Here is a 16,030-nt window from a genome sequence, read left to right as displayed (position 1 = left end):
GCCCCTGTTGGGCGTTAATGAGGTTGCTCTAAAATGCAATGTACAGGGGGATTGAAGGCTCACCGCTAGAGATGACTTGCTGAGGGGGAAGGGTCCTTATGATACACCACACGTGAAAAACCACACACCGATCATTGACACCCAAGTGCACTACTGTACAGGAAAGTGAAGGGAACCACCACCACCGGGTCATCAGCTAGTCACTTGTACCAGTGGCAATATCCTGTGTGTACAGATTGTCCTATGTGTGGGGGTGGCAGGGACCGAGCTCAATAATTAGGCTTCTTTATACAACAATGGGAGGCAATTGGTGGTACATTAGACTTATTCACACATTTGGGGGGTTTAATTGCAGACTAAAGTCTGAACTTTGGGCCTTCTAGTGATCCATAAGCAAGAAATTGGTTCGATACTCTGATGAAATGAACTGTTGAAAGTTGGGAGTGTGGCCTTATCTGTCTCAAATAGGCTTTGTGTGGTTTATATTACACATATATATCTATAGATATATATAGCATTTTGATTATGTTGTTTTAATATATCAAAACAACATAATCAAAATGCTGATTATATGTTAGTAAATTACTCTTCACTGTATACATATATTATTATCTGGGACATTCTGTAGTACTTTTAACATTCACTGTTGTGATAATAGTTTAAATATATTTATCATTTATCATCATTTATCAAGAATTATTTAAACTTTTTATTTGGCAGAGGGACCAACATCACCGAGAGCAACAGCCTTAGTAAATTAATTTTCCACAGATGGAAAAACATGATAAACCTGGTCTAGTTGAGCTTTGCTGCCTGTATGATGTATGCCCTATAATAGAGTGTTAACATTTGTCCTGTTTATGTAGTTTGAGCTGTTCAGCCCTGTGTACAACTTGTTCTGATGTAAAGTATGTCATTACTGATATTCACAGATCAGATATATTTCATTAAATCTAGCAACAGTAGACATCATACTAGAACAAAGGATACACCTTTTATCAGCTCATCTCATACCATAAAAGATAATTCATAATTAAAAGGAATTCTTTCATCTGACATACCTTTATAATCCACATTATTACAAAAGCATAGTTTGGATGTTCTCACATTTGCTTATTTGTATTGTGTGTTTTAACATACACAATTTACAGAAAAAGTCTTCTGAATATGATCACAATATATTTAAACAACGTGAAAAAGGTAGAAATTATGTGTCAGTGAGCTACATCTTTAATTATACTTCACTGTGTAAATATATTGTAATCTGGGACATTTTGTATTACTTTTAACATTCACTGTTGTGATCAATAATGTGGTTCAATCGTTTGATGTCTGCTGTTAAGGGTTGGGGCAGAGAGGACTGGTCTGTCTGAAAATCTTTTTTGCTGTTACAATGATACATTAATCTGACTCACACGTTTCAGGCTGTAATGAATAAGATCCACGTGATGTTTTACAGTGATTTACAAAAAATAAACGGTGGGAAACATACAACACCCACTGTGTGGTTAAGTTAGGCAGCCAGTTGCCTCCACCGACAGCACTGTGTTTGAGGGCACGTAATTAACCTCTGTTTAATGAAAAGCAATGAGCTGCAGTTCAATGTTTTTACATTAGATGTTTGAATAAACATGTCCTCTTGCTGTTAAAATCGTATTGGTGGAGTTATTGTGTATTTTAAAACATTTAGAAGTGAAATCCGAAGGAAAAGTCACGGAGTATTGCCTCGCCCGGGGACAGATAGGACCGTTTTAAACGCTTTCCAAACAAAATACAAAGATGTTTTCAGGTTCGTGAGGCTTCCTTATGCAGACAAACTTCTCCTTTATGAGTGTGATTTATTTACAGCTTAAAGTATTCTCTTCGGATGTATATTTTATCCATTTTTCGGTGAAGAGAAAACACAAGTGTCGCTCTGTTCCTGCCTCGGCTGCGAGCGGCCAGCTGGGTTGAGTCTCTACGGTTCTCATGGTGTGTTTAAGTTCCTGATTTTGTTGGGAGATCCTGATCAGTCTCATCGGACAAAGCTACGCTGAGATTTAACCATGGCAGAAGTCGCACCAGCAGCACCCGTCGCTCCGGCTAAAGCCCCGAAGAAGAAGGCAAGCAAGCCGAAAAAGAAGACCGGACCCAGCGCCCGCGAGCTCGTCCTGAAAGCTGTGGCAGATTCTAAGGACCGCAAAGGACTTTCTCTGGTTGCGTTGAAGAAGACTCTGGCCGGTAAGGGCTACGATGTGGAGCACAACAGCGCCCAGATCAGACGCACCATTAAAAGTTTAGTGGAGAACGGCTCTCTGGTCCAGACTAAAGGAACAGGGGCTTCTGGATCCTTCAAGGCAGCCAAGCCCGCTGAGAAGCCCAAGAAGGCACCGAAGAAAGCCCCGGTCAAAGCCAAGAAACCGGCAGCCAAGAAGCTAACGGCCGCCAAGAAGCCCAAAGCAGCTAAAACGACACCAAAGAAGGCAAAGAAACCCGCCGCTGCAAAGAAGTCAACCCCAAAGAAGGCAGCAAAGAGCCCGAAGAAGGCTGCAAAGAAGACCGTTACACCCAAGAAGGCTGCAAAGAAGGCAGTTACACCCAAGAAGGTTGTGAAGAAGGTAGTAAAAGCTAAAAGTCCAAAGGCGAAGAAGGTCTCCGCAAAGAAAGTCCCCGCCAAGAGGGCAGCCAAGAAGTAGACTTGTTCACTTCTACTTCCCTCAACAAAGGCTCTTTTAAGAGCCACCCAATTATGTCAAGAGCACATTTCCTTTCTAACTTTTTTTTTTGAGTATTTATTTATGTATATATACATCAATTGCTATAATGATGATAGTTTTAAGTCTCATTGGTGTCTGAACTTTAAGTGTAGAGTTTAAATGTTACTCAGTATATACTGACATTCCCCAACCAGCTTTCGGCTGTAATTAGCTTCTTCCAAGCGGCTGAACTAATGGTTGAAAAAGGTTGTAAATTACTTCCAACGTTTGCAAATTTTGTTTTCACTGCATGCATCTGCAGTTCGACATAAAGCTGGGAAAGTTCTTCATCTTTACTGTAAATACATGATAGATTTTTTTTTTTACAAATCTATAATTAATATTTTGATCAATAACAGGTTTTACTGTATGTAAATGTAAACTGGCTCCATTAACAATGAATCTGGTCCAATATATAAACCTGCTGCACACGGAGGCAGTTTGTCAAATGTTATAAAGCAGCAATAACTTTTACAAAGATGTGTATTCTACGGTCTTGTGGGTATATAACCCAAGAATAGATTTGTTTTTGTTCACATAATTTCAACTTTGAGTGCCTCTGTACATACAAGAAACTTAACGTTTAGTTTATATTTCAATCACTTTTTTTTTTCTTTGTCAATTTCCAAAGTAGCACAGCGGCACAGAAATAAATGAGAAATAACCTCCTATTCAATGGACACCAGGTAATGATGGTGCTATCACTTCATAAGGTGTAAATATGTATAAATAATTGTTATTAGTATTACAGTACTAATAAATGGCATTGTGAGGCGGAAGTCACCACGGTCTACCGAAACATGACGTCAGCTTTTCTGATTGGGCGGTCAAACTGCAGCTGTGTCTGGCCAATTAGAGCACACAGAGCGATTATAAGAAACAAGCGTTTCGATTGCATCGACGTTCTGCAATTTATTTGAAATCAGCATAACATACGAAACTGCAAATATGTCTGGACGTGGAAAGACCGGAGGCAAAGTCAGAGCTAAGGCCAAAACCCGCTCATCTCGTGCTGGACTGCAGTTCCCAGTCGGCCGTGTTCACAGGCTGTTGAGAAAGGGTAACTATGCCGAGCGTGTCGGTGCCGGAGCTCCCGTTTATCTGGCCGCAGTGCTCGAATATCTGACAGCTGAGATTCTCGAGTTGGCCGGAAATGCAGCCCGCGACAACAAGAAGACCAGAATCATCCCCCGTCACCTGCAGCTGGCTGTCCGCAACGACGAGGAGCTCAACAAGCTGCTCGGTGGAGTCACCATCGCTCAGGGCGGCGTGCTGCCCAACATCCAGGCGGTGCTTCTGCCCAAGAAGACCGAGAAGCCCGCTAAGGCCAAGTAAACATAAATCACTAGTCCACCGCCTAAACGGCCCTTTTAAGGGCCACCCACTTGCATCTAACGAGCACTCTCCTTATAATTATATCAAATGACTAAAAGAAACCTGGAACTGCTGTGAGACTATTGTAATTTTAGTGGTCATGATTCTTCTTGTTTAACTTTAAAAGTTAAGTGTTAATAGGCTCCAGTATACAACTGCAAACCGCTTTCACTGCTGCTACTTTATTGGTCACCTCATCTCCTGGAGAGATTCTTGCTCAGTCTGACATAAAACATTTAAAACGTGGTATTATGAACCGAAATAATCTTCTTTAAAAGGAATTCGTATGGTGATGAATAATAAATGAAGACACCACAATCATTGCTTAGTCATAAGTAAGGCTGTCTGAGGTGTAATGTCAACTTTAAACTACACCTCACATTGATTCACTCGTGGGACCTTTCTTGAGGTTGTGGCTATGATCATTTTTCCTGTCCAGTTTTACTATGGTGGCAGAACTAAATGTTTATCAGACGATACCTTTATGTACAGTTCAGGCCTACATTTAAATTAGAGTCCGTGTTGGTGCAACTCAAGGACATCTGAACATCAGGCCATTTGGATGACTATGTTTCTTGCTATAATTTGTAAAAATTGTGTCTATAACCGGAAATTCAGTGTTATGTGGCTTACAGGAGGAAGTAGACGAGTTGAGGGCTGACTGTTCTCATTCACGTCCGCAACATGCCTTTAAATCTCTGCGCTCACTGCTGCTCAGACACCAGTCTCAGCTGAACCAACCACTTAATCAGAAGTCATGTCTGGACGCGGCAAAGGAGGCAAAGGACTCGGTAAAGGGGGCGCCAAGCGTCACCGTAAAGTTCTCCGTGATAACATCCAGGGAATCACCAAGCCCGCTATCCGCCGCCTGGCTCGCCGCGGCGGAGTCAAGCGTATATCTGGTCTGATCTACGAGGAGACCCGCGGAGTGCTCAAGGTGTTCCTGGAGAACGTCATCCGTGACGCAGTCACCTACACAGAGCACGCCAAGAGAAAGACCGTGACCGCCATGGATGTGGTGTATGCGCTCAAGAGGCAAGGCCGTACTCTCTACGGCTTCGGAGGTTAAAGCTCATACCTTCACACAACAAAACAACGGCTCTTTTAAGAGCCACCCACACCTCTCTGAGTACGATTACTGTTGCATCCCTAACCCTTTAAAATGACTAAATTTATGACAACTTATAAAATAATGTTAATTTATAACAAAGTATATATAAATGCATTGTATTTTTTAGCTACTTGATTAATTTTGAATTTAGAAGACTTTGAATAAAGAACTTTTCTTTTCTATTGTAAATTTAAAACCTACTTATGTTTTTAATTTGTGACTTGTGTAACCTGGGTACTACTAAGTGATGGCAAAATGAGGCTTTTTGAAGCATTTTTTTAACCATTGTCGTGGTAGTGAACCAAGTGCTTCACTACCCGAAGCTTCATTCAATTCCCTTGGGTGACATCTACTGGCAGTCGCGATTGTTGCACCAAATGAAGCCCTGCGAATGTTATGCAGCTCTTGTGTATATAATAACACGTGTGTGTTGTACACATGTTTGTAGTACCTCATTAAAGATTGAGTAATTTACCCATGAAATATTTTAAAAACAATGTGAAAATCTTTAGTTTGTCATTCATATTTTCTTTGTGAGGGTGCTTGTGTTACTTCAGGTGTTTTTATTCAAGAAAAGTAGTTTTTGCACAGTGGAAGGACTCAACCGTTTTTTTTTTGTTTATTTTTTTTTTGGACAATTTTCCCAGCTTTACAAAATACTCTTTCACAGGGAACAGAGGAGGCTGGTGTGACAAGGAACTGTTTGGCTCGAAATATTCCCACACTTGGGAACGCTTCCTCGATGAGAGAATAATCCAAAACTCTGAATATCAAAAAACGAAAGCTGTTCGTAACGTATAATACGTGTAGAACGGAGACATGAATAACTGCTTGTAATTTGTGTATTCATATACGAAGAACTCGAGGGCCACGCACATACGAGCTAATTAGTGGATATGTTTTGTATACTGTCGATATTTTAAATCAGAGCGTTACGGCACTTAACTAACCGACACATGGTTCATTCAGCTCCGAATAGCTCTAAACACCCAATTTGACTGTTATCAGTCTATTCAATAAACGTTATCGCCACATATGAGTCCCATTTATATGGGCAAGTAGGGACCTAATAAACCGACTGTTGTTTCAGGAGGCTGTTATCAACCATTTCTATCAGTGAGCCAGTAGGGGGAGCACTAGCGGAGCCCCTTCATGACGAGGGCGCGCACCAAAAAAAAGGAAAAAGTACAGAAGAAAAGTAAACATCAACTTGTCAAGTAAGCAAGGTAATTGTTTTATTCGCTATTTTTTACATGTAATGTAGCTGAGCAGCAGTTAAACATATTGACTGAGTAAATGATATGTAATAGAGCTGTGCAAGTTTGCACTGCTTTTGCAAGCGGTGTCCTGACATTTGTCATTTCATGTCTTTACAGTACCACTGCCTTGCTCAATACTTGTTCATTGGTTTACTGTGTAGTGCTTGTAATGTTATAATTCAAATGTATATTTTACAAATATTGGACCTGTTGACCAGACCTTTAATATAATAAATAATTTATTTAGCTTGGCCCAGGTTATTGACTATGATCTTGTTTGGTTTGAACTACTTGTGGTATTTGTCACTTTATTTAATCTTTAATGTAAATATCCACCATATGAATAATCATGTATTTACTGTTGTATTATTAGCTATACTGTGGCTTCTATGAATGATTGTAGATAATCTGTATTGGTACTTAATTCCAAAGTAATTAATGAATTGTTCTAGCACCACCTATCAGATGAAATCCATGGATACACATGATAAATTAATAATTATGCAAGCTTGTATGTTCATAAGAAATACACATTTTTGTTTTTGAATTGAAATGTTCTGTCAATATATGTTTAGCCAGCTCTTCATTATCAGTAACAGTGCCATCTTTCCTGAGTGCTAAACATTGCACATAAACAATACAGTTGTGTCGACGGCATCACTCCACGTGATGCAGCTATTAAGAAAACTATGACCAGTAAAGCTTAAGTGAAGCTGTACCTACTCAAGCCAACATCGTTCCTGTAGACAGATTTTACTTAAATTTTACTTATTTCCTAAAACAAAGAACATGACAAACATGACATCAAATGTATTAATAAGCACAGAGTTTACCTTTAAAGGGGAGTCCAGTGTTGCAATGGACGAGCAGGAGCAACATGTTTCCCTACGCCAACGCAGGCATAATCAATTGAATATAAGTTAATTGAATATTGAATATGAATTATATTGGGGCTGCACGGTGGTGTGGTGGTTAGCACTGTCGCCTCACAGCAAGAAGGTTCCAGGTTCAACTCCCGGCTTTCTGTGTGGAGTTTGCATGTTCTCCCCATGTATGCGTGGGTAATCCGGCTTCCTCCCACTGCCCAAAATCATGCATTTTAGGTTAATTGGTGTCTCTAAAATGGTCCTTAGGAGTGAGCGTGTATGGTTGTTTGTCTCATTTGTCTCTGTGTGGCCCTGTGATGGACTGGCAGCCTGTCCAGGGTGTACCCTGCCTCTCGCCCATTGACCGCTGGGATAGGCTCCAGCCCCCCCACGACCTGACCGACGGATTCAGCGGTACAGAAAATGGATGGATGGATAGATATGAATTATATTTATCATGAATATATTACTAGAGATACACGTTTGGTCAATAAAGTTGAAAAGAAAAAGAAAAAAAGCACATGCCTGATAACAGGCCTTCTCCCCCCTCACTGAAATAATCTGATAGAAATGGTTGATTTGCCCCTACTAGCCCACATAAATGGGACTGATGTGTGCTGATAACGTCTATTGAATAGACCGATAACAGTCATTGAACGTCCCAGCGCCGTCTGAACGGGTTTTGGTGGGACGGAGCACAAAAAACGACAAGTTTAACATTTACGACGCAAAATATTGACGGTAAATATTAACCAAAAATGTGCATTGATTACTAATCTGACTATGTATTTTACCAAAGTTTGTCTTTTTTGGAGTGGCAGAGACAATGTATCACTGTTTCATGATATTACTGTCTGTTCCCAGGATTTAGTCCTGTTGTCCCAAACACCCCATCTGTAGAAGATGTCATTAAGTCGGTCTGTTCTCTCTGGTGTCAGATGGAAAATGAGCTGAATGGCAAAGCTGAGCTAAAGATAAATAAGTCATTTTAAAGAAGCTTTAAATGACTTGGAGGAAAATATGTATGACATAATTATTCTATATTTCATATTTTGCTTTTCATGTGAACTGAATACATGCATCTGTTTATTGCTTCAAGCCAGAAAACTACTTTAAAATATTAATTAATTGTTTAACATGTCCTCTCGCCACCCTGTGATGGCACTGAGCAGACACAACATGGAAGAGTACAACAAAGCCATTGAATTCCTCCAAGACATGGTACAACTCTTCTGTGGACTAAAGATTGGTCAAACGGGTAGCTGGAAACCTCTGCAAACAGGATTTGTCATGGCAACCTCTACAGTTTTATCAATCCAAAAAGACATGCTTGAACATGGACACATGTTTGTGTTGACAAGCAGATTTACTCAAGAATGTCAACTGCATAAGGCAAAGGAATCTTGTCCCAACACCAGTGGAGTTTCACCAGGTACTGAGATCAGTCTCAGTTGGTAAGTTTCTTACGACAGTCAAATCAGGAAGCTATCAGGAGGATGACAGCAGTCTTTTGGCAGAGTTCCTGGACATTAAGGCGACATTTCCCAGTCCTGGCCTGAGTGGGGACCAGCTGATTAGACACAAAGGTACTCCTGATCTCACAGACAGTGAAACCTGTACTCTCTACCATCTTACAGGATACATTGTAAATAAAGTAATCAAACATTACAACATCTGTGATGGATGCCAAAGTTCAATTAAGCAAAATGATGACAGTCTGGAAGAAGAGCATGGTACCTTACTGACGCTGAAGGAATTCAAACCAGGAGTGCTCTGTCAGCCATTACAAGAGGCCTTCAGTGTGGTCCAGAAAACTGAGGAGCTTTTCCGAAAAAAGTCCAGTGCATCTTTAATGGAACTCCCAAATGCCATAGATACTTTACAGAGAGAAGCAAGGCTATTGTAAAGCAGATTCATCAGGCTGACACTGAGAATCGCAGCAAAGCGTCTTTTGAATGAAAGAGAAAAAGTGCTGTCCAAAGCTGGGCATCTAGGAAGTAAAAGCCAGACAAAAATCAGCAATGCCAAACAGCATCTTGGCCCACAACAAGTAAGCCCCCAGCAAACACCTTGCTCGTTGCCATGGAGGAGCTTGGCCTCTCCTTTGCAAACATCCCTCCACCCATGGCAGCTTCAACACCAGTACATATGGATGGTATGTTTATTTTTGTTGGTCCCTTACAATTTCAATTTATTTCATATATATATTTTTTTCAATTTCACTGATTGTATATAACTTACATAATATAATCTGGCATCTTCAGGAAATTTTAGAAAACTGTGTTGCCATGCTTGCATTAGCTTTGTTAGGCGATAAATGAATTTCTGATCACTTTTATTTGAATCTTATTTTGACAGCCTACCCATCACCCAGCCAGCTCCAGCACTGCACCATTCCACTTACCAGCTTATGCAGCACGACATCACTGACTGGACTGGCAAGTTCCACAAACCTAGTCATTGCTCAGCTCACCACTAACAATCAATCCCCCTGAAAACATGAAGATGAACATGAATGCGATGTCAGCAGTGTAAACTGGAATAGTTTAATAATATATATATTTTTTAATGTTATCATTATTTATTCTTGCTGATATAAATGTTAATAATTCTTAATTTCCTGTTCTGTCTTTAAATAGAGATCTTAATCTCAAGTTGACTGCATGATGACACACTAAATGAAGGAATGAAATAAAACTAATGCAAACTAACAGTATGGAAAAGTTTTCCAATGGTTGTTCAAACATTTTGATTCAGCTCTTATTTTGGAGGACACAGAGAGCCGTTTGTGAACATAACATCTTGTTGATCATGTGTATATAACATGCTTCAGCAGTTAATTAACCATATTAGATCTACAAATACATGGGCGTGGTCTGCCAACATGGATACAGGTGTACAGGAAGGGACGGCAAATGTCTTGAGACCCTATTAAACCCATCTTGCTCACATTAGCTAGCTGCAGTTAAATTACAAAAACTGGCTACATGAAATAATTTCGCCGTTGACTGAATTAGTTAACAGTCAGCAAATGCCTCAAGGCCCAAATTTGTGTGATTTCATAAATTTACTGGAGTAAATACTTCAGAAACACCAAAGGCGTTCAAGGTGGAACTACTGGCGTTTGGAACCATCTGCAGCTCGAGGACTTCCGAATTCCTTTCATAAGTCTATGGACGTGTAGTCACAGTAAGACCTCCCAAAATCGTATAAATATTAAATAAACTTGATTTCTAAAGTGTATTAGTGGACTATGAAACCTGAGCTCTTCTAGAAAAGTGAGAGGCTCTTAAAAGAGCCGTTGTGTTGGTGTGGACTGAGTCTAAGCTCTCTCTCCACGGATGCGGCGGGCAAGCTGGATATCTTTAGGCATGATAGTGACCCTCTTAGCGTGGATGGCGCACAGGTTGGTGTCCTCGAAAAGGCCGACCAAATAAGCCTCACTTGCCTCCTGCAGAGCCATGACGGCGGAACTCTGGAAGCGCAGGTCGGTCTTGAAGTCCTGAGCGATCTCTCTGACCAGCCGCTGGAAGGGCAGCTTGCGGATGAGCAGCTCGGTGGATTTCTGGTAGCGGCGGATCTCCCTGAGAGCCACGGTACCGGGCCTGTAACGGTGAGGCTTCTTCACGCCGCCGGTGGCTGGGGCGCTCTTACGGGCAGCCTTGGTAGCGAGCTGCTTCCTGGGAGCTTTGCCTCCAGTGGATTTACGGGCAGTCTGCTTGGTTCTGGCCATAGTTTATCTTTGTTTTTCCAACCTTCTCACAGACAGTGAATAGAAGACGCTGTCGTGCAGACGGCTCTTATAGCCCCCTCCGGAGCGGCTTCAACGCTGATTGGTCCAATCTCTGCATGTGACATAACCGCCAAAACAGAATACTTTCGAAATTCAAACTGACCTATCAGGGCGGGCTGCCAGAAACGGCCGTTACTTATGTAAGTTTGTAGGCGCAGAGATATGCCAAATATGCCATACACAAGTTGGTAGTGAATAGTAGAATACAAACACAGAATCATGGGACTTTTTGCACTAAAGTTACACAAATATTACCCAAAAAGTACACTGCTAGGCAGACACAATTTACCATTAAACTGAAGATACAGTGGATAGCTGAAATGCATCTATCTAAAGCATTTCTTATACAGCAAACTAGCATGAAGAGAACAGTAGTTGTGTCTAACCATTGTGTTCTACTAATGAAATTAATGGACTTCAACTTGAAATCAGAAAAAAAAGTACACAACTGTAGTAACTGATAAGAAGCTTTTTCAACATGGAAGAGGGTTTATGGTAGCCAAATATAAAACATCTTTCAGAAACATCCCACAGTAGCCGCTTTCGGACAGACCGTTCTAATGGCCCTGTCACACTGTTGCGTATGGCACTAGCGTATGAAAGTTATCACTCATACGCTGGTATACGCTGACATACGCCAGGGGAACGTTAGGCATAGGTTGTATACGTTTCAAGCACGCTGGCATACGTTGGCATACGTTGGCATACGTTGGCATACGCTGAGGCAGAAATAAATTTTTGAACATGCTCAAAACTTTTGTGCGTATGGTTAATACGCTAAGCATACGATAGGCATACGCTGAATACGCTAAAGGTACGATATAGGTACGTTACTGATAGGTCGAGAACGCTGGACATAAATTGCCATATGTTGGCATGAAGGTGTACGTACAGCTAGCGTATTTATAGCCTCCGCCCGTCTGCCGCCTCCATCTCCGCCAGACGGGCGGAGATGGAGGCGGCAGGCAACCGACGATTCACGGGAGCGGTCAGGAGGAGGAGTTGGGGATCTTGATCGCTCAGAAGCATGTAACTCATCAGTCGCAGGTGCATCAGGCATTTCAGCAGGTTTGGGTGAGAATGATTCTTGTGTTTTTTTGCCTTTTCCTCGGCCCAGGGCCCGGGCAAACGACGATCGCTTCTTGGGAGGCATGATCGAGATGAATGTCTCGAGAGATGTTGATAGCGCGTCGTCTACTGCAATAATGGAGCAATGTGGAAAGGCTGCTGAGTTAATGGCGTTGCCCCTGGCAACCAATAGCGTCTTCTGCCAACATGGCCGACCGGAGTCACGTGACTCCTCATTCTCAATAGGCGCGTTGAAACGTACGCTGGGCATGCGCAGTTCATATGCTACTCTTACGCTAGTCATTCTTTATTTTCAAGGACTTTTCGTGCGTATGATTAATTTTCATGCGCAACTCATACGCTTCTCTCATACGCAACAGTGTGACAGGGCCTTAAGAAAGTATTTATCAGAACTACCCTCCTCGAATTTCGTTCTGATAACTATCCTTCCCCAGCGGAACTGTTTCAGTCTGCATTCGCACATGAGTCGGGACCTGATAGGGACTGATGCGCCGCGCGCAGCCGTCTGCTTCAGTGACGTGTTAGCCGTTAGCCGTTTAGCGCTACATTCAAACACAAAACAAAACGGTCAAAGTAAGGAGAGTAGAAAAAACACCACCAAGAAGCTAATATGGAGAGCGGGGAGGCCACTGTGTTTATGGTCTGCATGATGGTGATATTAATCATGGACAATCACATCAGGCGTCTAATATCGAGGCTGGAACAGCTCACAGAGAGAGTCAGGAGACGATACTTTTTTATTTCATGAAGGAAGAAAGGAGAGCAGAGCGCTGCAGACAAAGGAGACCAGTGTAAGTTTAACTTATTAAACACCCGCCAGTTGTGTCTGTGTCTATGAGGAAACATTTCAGCCGTGATAGAATTACATGGGGCGTAGCTACCGACCACCACACACCTCCGTTAGATTCGTTCTATAGAACCATGAAAAGACCCGACCTCGGAGAAGGAGCTAAATAGTTATAGGAACTAAGGGAGAAAGCCCCGAGTTCCTATATGTCCGAACACGGGAGAAAACGGCTCCGCGGATTAAAAGGTTATTAGAACTGCCAAAGGTTCCTACAGTCCGAAAGCGGCTATTATCTCAAAGCCATGTTTAAACAACAAAAATTCCTCATTCTGCGTGAAAAACCCCCCTCTGGCTCCAATGCTATTGTATCGACACTGCCCTGTGGGCTGTTGACATTTATTTCTCTGAATTCTACACCACCACAGAATGATTAGTACATTTATAATCTGTAGAATACACACACATATATATATATATATATATATATATATATATATATATATATATATATATATATATATGTATATTTCTATAATTAACTGCCAGAAATGCTTAGCAGGCAAAATCTGACTACAGCTGTACTTTCACCCAACATCCAAACCGAAAGCTACCAGTAAACAACACTTTAGACACATCAACCTTAAATACACTAAATTAAGTCAGCATTGATTATATATCAAGTCTTTGACTGCACTGAACTGAATATGAGTGAAAAATTGCTTTCAACTTTAAAACCTTTACTTTGGACAAATTTGATTCAAATCAGGTTGTTATCTTTTAGTATTATGGAAAGCTCCAACAAATTATAAAGTTTCTGTTGTTTTTATTTATCCAGCTGTCCATAGAAATTACTCTACACACTGATATCAGTTTTAAGTAACACGAAACACCACCACAGGACTGTTATTGTGACTGAAAGGAAACTATTTGATCAAATATAATCTGAATTAAAGCAAAGATGTGAATTTCCTGTATGGTGTATTTTATATATTCTGCCACATAACAGGCTACTATATATCAGGGCAGTGCATTGTATTTAAACTTTTTCTTTCTCTTTGTTACCACTTAATGTTTGTTTAATAATGAACAGTTTAAGAGTTCACATGAATTGTTATCTTCTAAAAATCATGTTACTGTTTTATGTTTTGTTTAGGATGAAACAATTAATTCCAAAACTGTACTGAAGTATGTCTTATCTTTACAGAGTCCAAAAGTTGGAACCAACTGGACTAAAATCTGTGCATTGAGGTACCACGCAATGTAGAGTATCCTTTTAATACATTTTACACGACTTTCTCATAGGTTTTATGGTCATGACACAATGTTTCTTAATAACTGTCACAGCACATCTTGATCAAATTTCACAGAAATGTTAAAACATGTGGATCTTCCTTTTCCCAAGAATTATAGAAAACACACAATTTGTATTTTCTACATCCTGCAAATATTCCAAGGAAGAAACTAGCAAAAACATGTCACTGCAACCTGAAACAGAATATCAAACTAGTCTTTTTATAACTGTGCATGAAAGTAACAAGTAACATTCCTTTTTTGAATAAAACAAATACTGAGTCTTTATTGTTCGTTCCAGGTAAATGTTGTAGGTGTAAGATAAATGTGAAGAGGATAAATGTTATTCAGTCCAGTTGTAAAGATACAAATAACTCCACAAATGAATAAAACAGATTATATTAAACATATATTATATTTATCCAATATAAAGTTGTCTTTGGACTAAAGTCTCAAGGTTTCTTTGTTTAAACTTAAAATGAAAATAACTTTGCAAGTAGAGCCAGCAGCCCAACAACTACCTGCATGCCCAAGGAAAAACACCAGTTTATCTTACAACAAAAGCAGCCATCTCATGTAAGTAAAGGTAGTATTCAGGGGCACTTTACACAGAAACGAAAATGGGTTAAAAACGCAAAACCTTTTTGCGGATGCACTATATCGTTTAGATGGTAACGGCGTTTGGGGGGCATGAAAACGCAAAAAAAGTGAAACCGCCCTCCAGAGTGGAATTCTTGAAAACGCTCATCTGTCGTGCCACCGTGTAAAGGATGAAAACGCAAAACTGCGTTTCTCGTCACATAGAAATGACGTGACAAGCATAATAAAGTACCAGAAAACCGTGGGAAACACATCAGTAGGCTATCAACATGTCCGTCCCTGCAGACTTTCAACTCGCCTTGGGCGTCCATTGTTCCGTCACGTCAACTTAACTCGCCGGATTGGATGCCTAGTGTCACCGTGTTGCTACTACAGTGGGCGAGTATACGAAGTTGTAGATAGAACCAGTGTTGGGTAAGTTACTTTAAAAATGTAATCCGTTACAGTTACAAGTTACCTTGTTTAAAATGTAATTGTAGTGTAACTTTTTGGATTACTTAAAAAAAGTAATGTAACTAATTACTTTTGGATTACTTTTACCTATTTATGGTATAGGATAATCTGTATATTATCTGTATGATTCCATCTGTATTTATCACATTTATTTATACCATGCTATTTTTCTTTTCATTGTACTGCCATAACTACATTATACATTCTCTGCACATACATGCATTTCCCTAGCCTGGGCGAAAGCCGACTGTTGACTCCGTCAAACAGTCTGGAAAAATCCAAGAGGAATCCGTTTCCATGTAGGGTGGGACCTTACTCAGCAACTTAAATTCATTGGAGTTCCCTTAACCAATCAGTCATATTTAGAAAGGACGTAGGTTATGCGCCGAGGTTCATGCTTACTCTCGCGAGGCTCTAGCTCGCGAATCACGCTTCCCACATCCGCTTTCATTATACCGGTACCATTTGAGAAATCAAACTTTTCTCAAAGCCAGTTGGAAGGAGAGCTACGACATCCTTGCCACTTACAAAATTGACGAGGCATTCCTCTTGCTCTTGTTTTAATTGTGTAATGCTCTCCAGAGTTGAGACAACTTCATGGATAGCTTCTGGCGTTCTTCCGTCGCCATGTTTATTTCCGCTGCGGTTGAACTACAATTATATGGACTACAAT

The 16,030-nt window shown here is 40.6% G+C and overlaps 4 protein-coding genes across 4 annotated transcripts; 3 read left to right on the top strand and 1 right to left on the bottom strand.

Annotated features, from left to right (window-relative positions):
• The first annotated feature begins 2,012 nt into the window (after positions 1 to 2,012).
• Positions 2,013 to 3,518, top strand: LOC142385620 (histone H1-like). Its single transcript, XM_075472305.1, has one exon. It carries the CDS (start codon positions 2,046 to 2,048, stop codon positions 2,673 to 2,675), a length of 630 nt encoding a protein of 209 aa, XP_075328420.1. The 5' UTR covers positions 2,013 to 2,045; the 3' UTR covers positions 2,676 to 3,518.
• An 82-nt stretch (positions 3,519 to 3,600) lies between these two features.
• Positions 3,601 to 4,594, top strand: LOC142385625 (histone H2A-like). The gene has a single exon (XM_075472310.1). It carries the CDS (start codon positions 3,684 to 3,686, stop codon positions 4,068 to 4,070), a length of 387 nt encoding a protein of 128 aa, XP_075328425.1. The 5' UTR covers positions 3,601 to 3,683; the 3' UTR covers positions 4,071 to 4,594.
• Positions 4,595 to 4,770: 176 nt separating this feature from the next.
• On the top strand, positions 4,771 to 5,881 carry LOC142385628 (histone H4). The gene has a single exon (XM_075472313.1). It carries the CDS (start codon positions 4,867 to 4,869, stop codon positions 5,176 to 5,178), a length of 312 nt encoding a protein of 103 aa, XP_075328428.1. The 5' UTR covers positions 4,771 to 4,866; the 3' UTR covers positions 5,179 to 5,881.
• Positions 5,882 to 10,667: 4,786 nt separating this feature from the next.
• Positions 10,668 to 11,113, bottom strand: LOC142385623 (histone H3). Its single transcript, XM_075472309.1, has one exon. It carries the CDS (start codon positions 11,076 to 11,078, stop codon positions 10,668 to 10,670), a length of 411 nt encoding a protein of 136 aa, XP_075328424.1. The 5' UTR covers positions 11,079 to 11,113.
• Positions 11,114 to 16,030: the final 4,917 nt, after the last annotated feature.

Source organism: Odontesthes bonariensis, chromosome 8 (assembly GCF_027942865.1).
Source record: "Odontesthes bonariensis isolate fOdoBon6 chromosome 8, fOdoBon6.hap1, whole genome shotgun sequence".
NCBI classification, from domain to species: domain Eukaryota; kingdom Metazoa; phylum Chordata; class Actinopteri; order Atheriniformes; family Atherinopsidae; genus Odontesthes; species Odontesthes bonariensis.
This window is presented reverse-complemented; position numbering and strand designations above follow the sequence as displayed.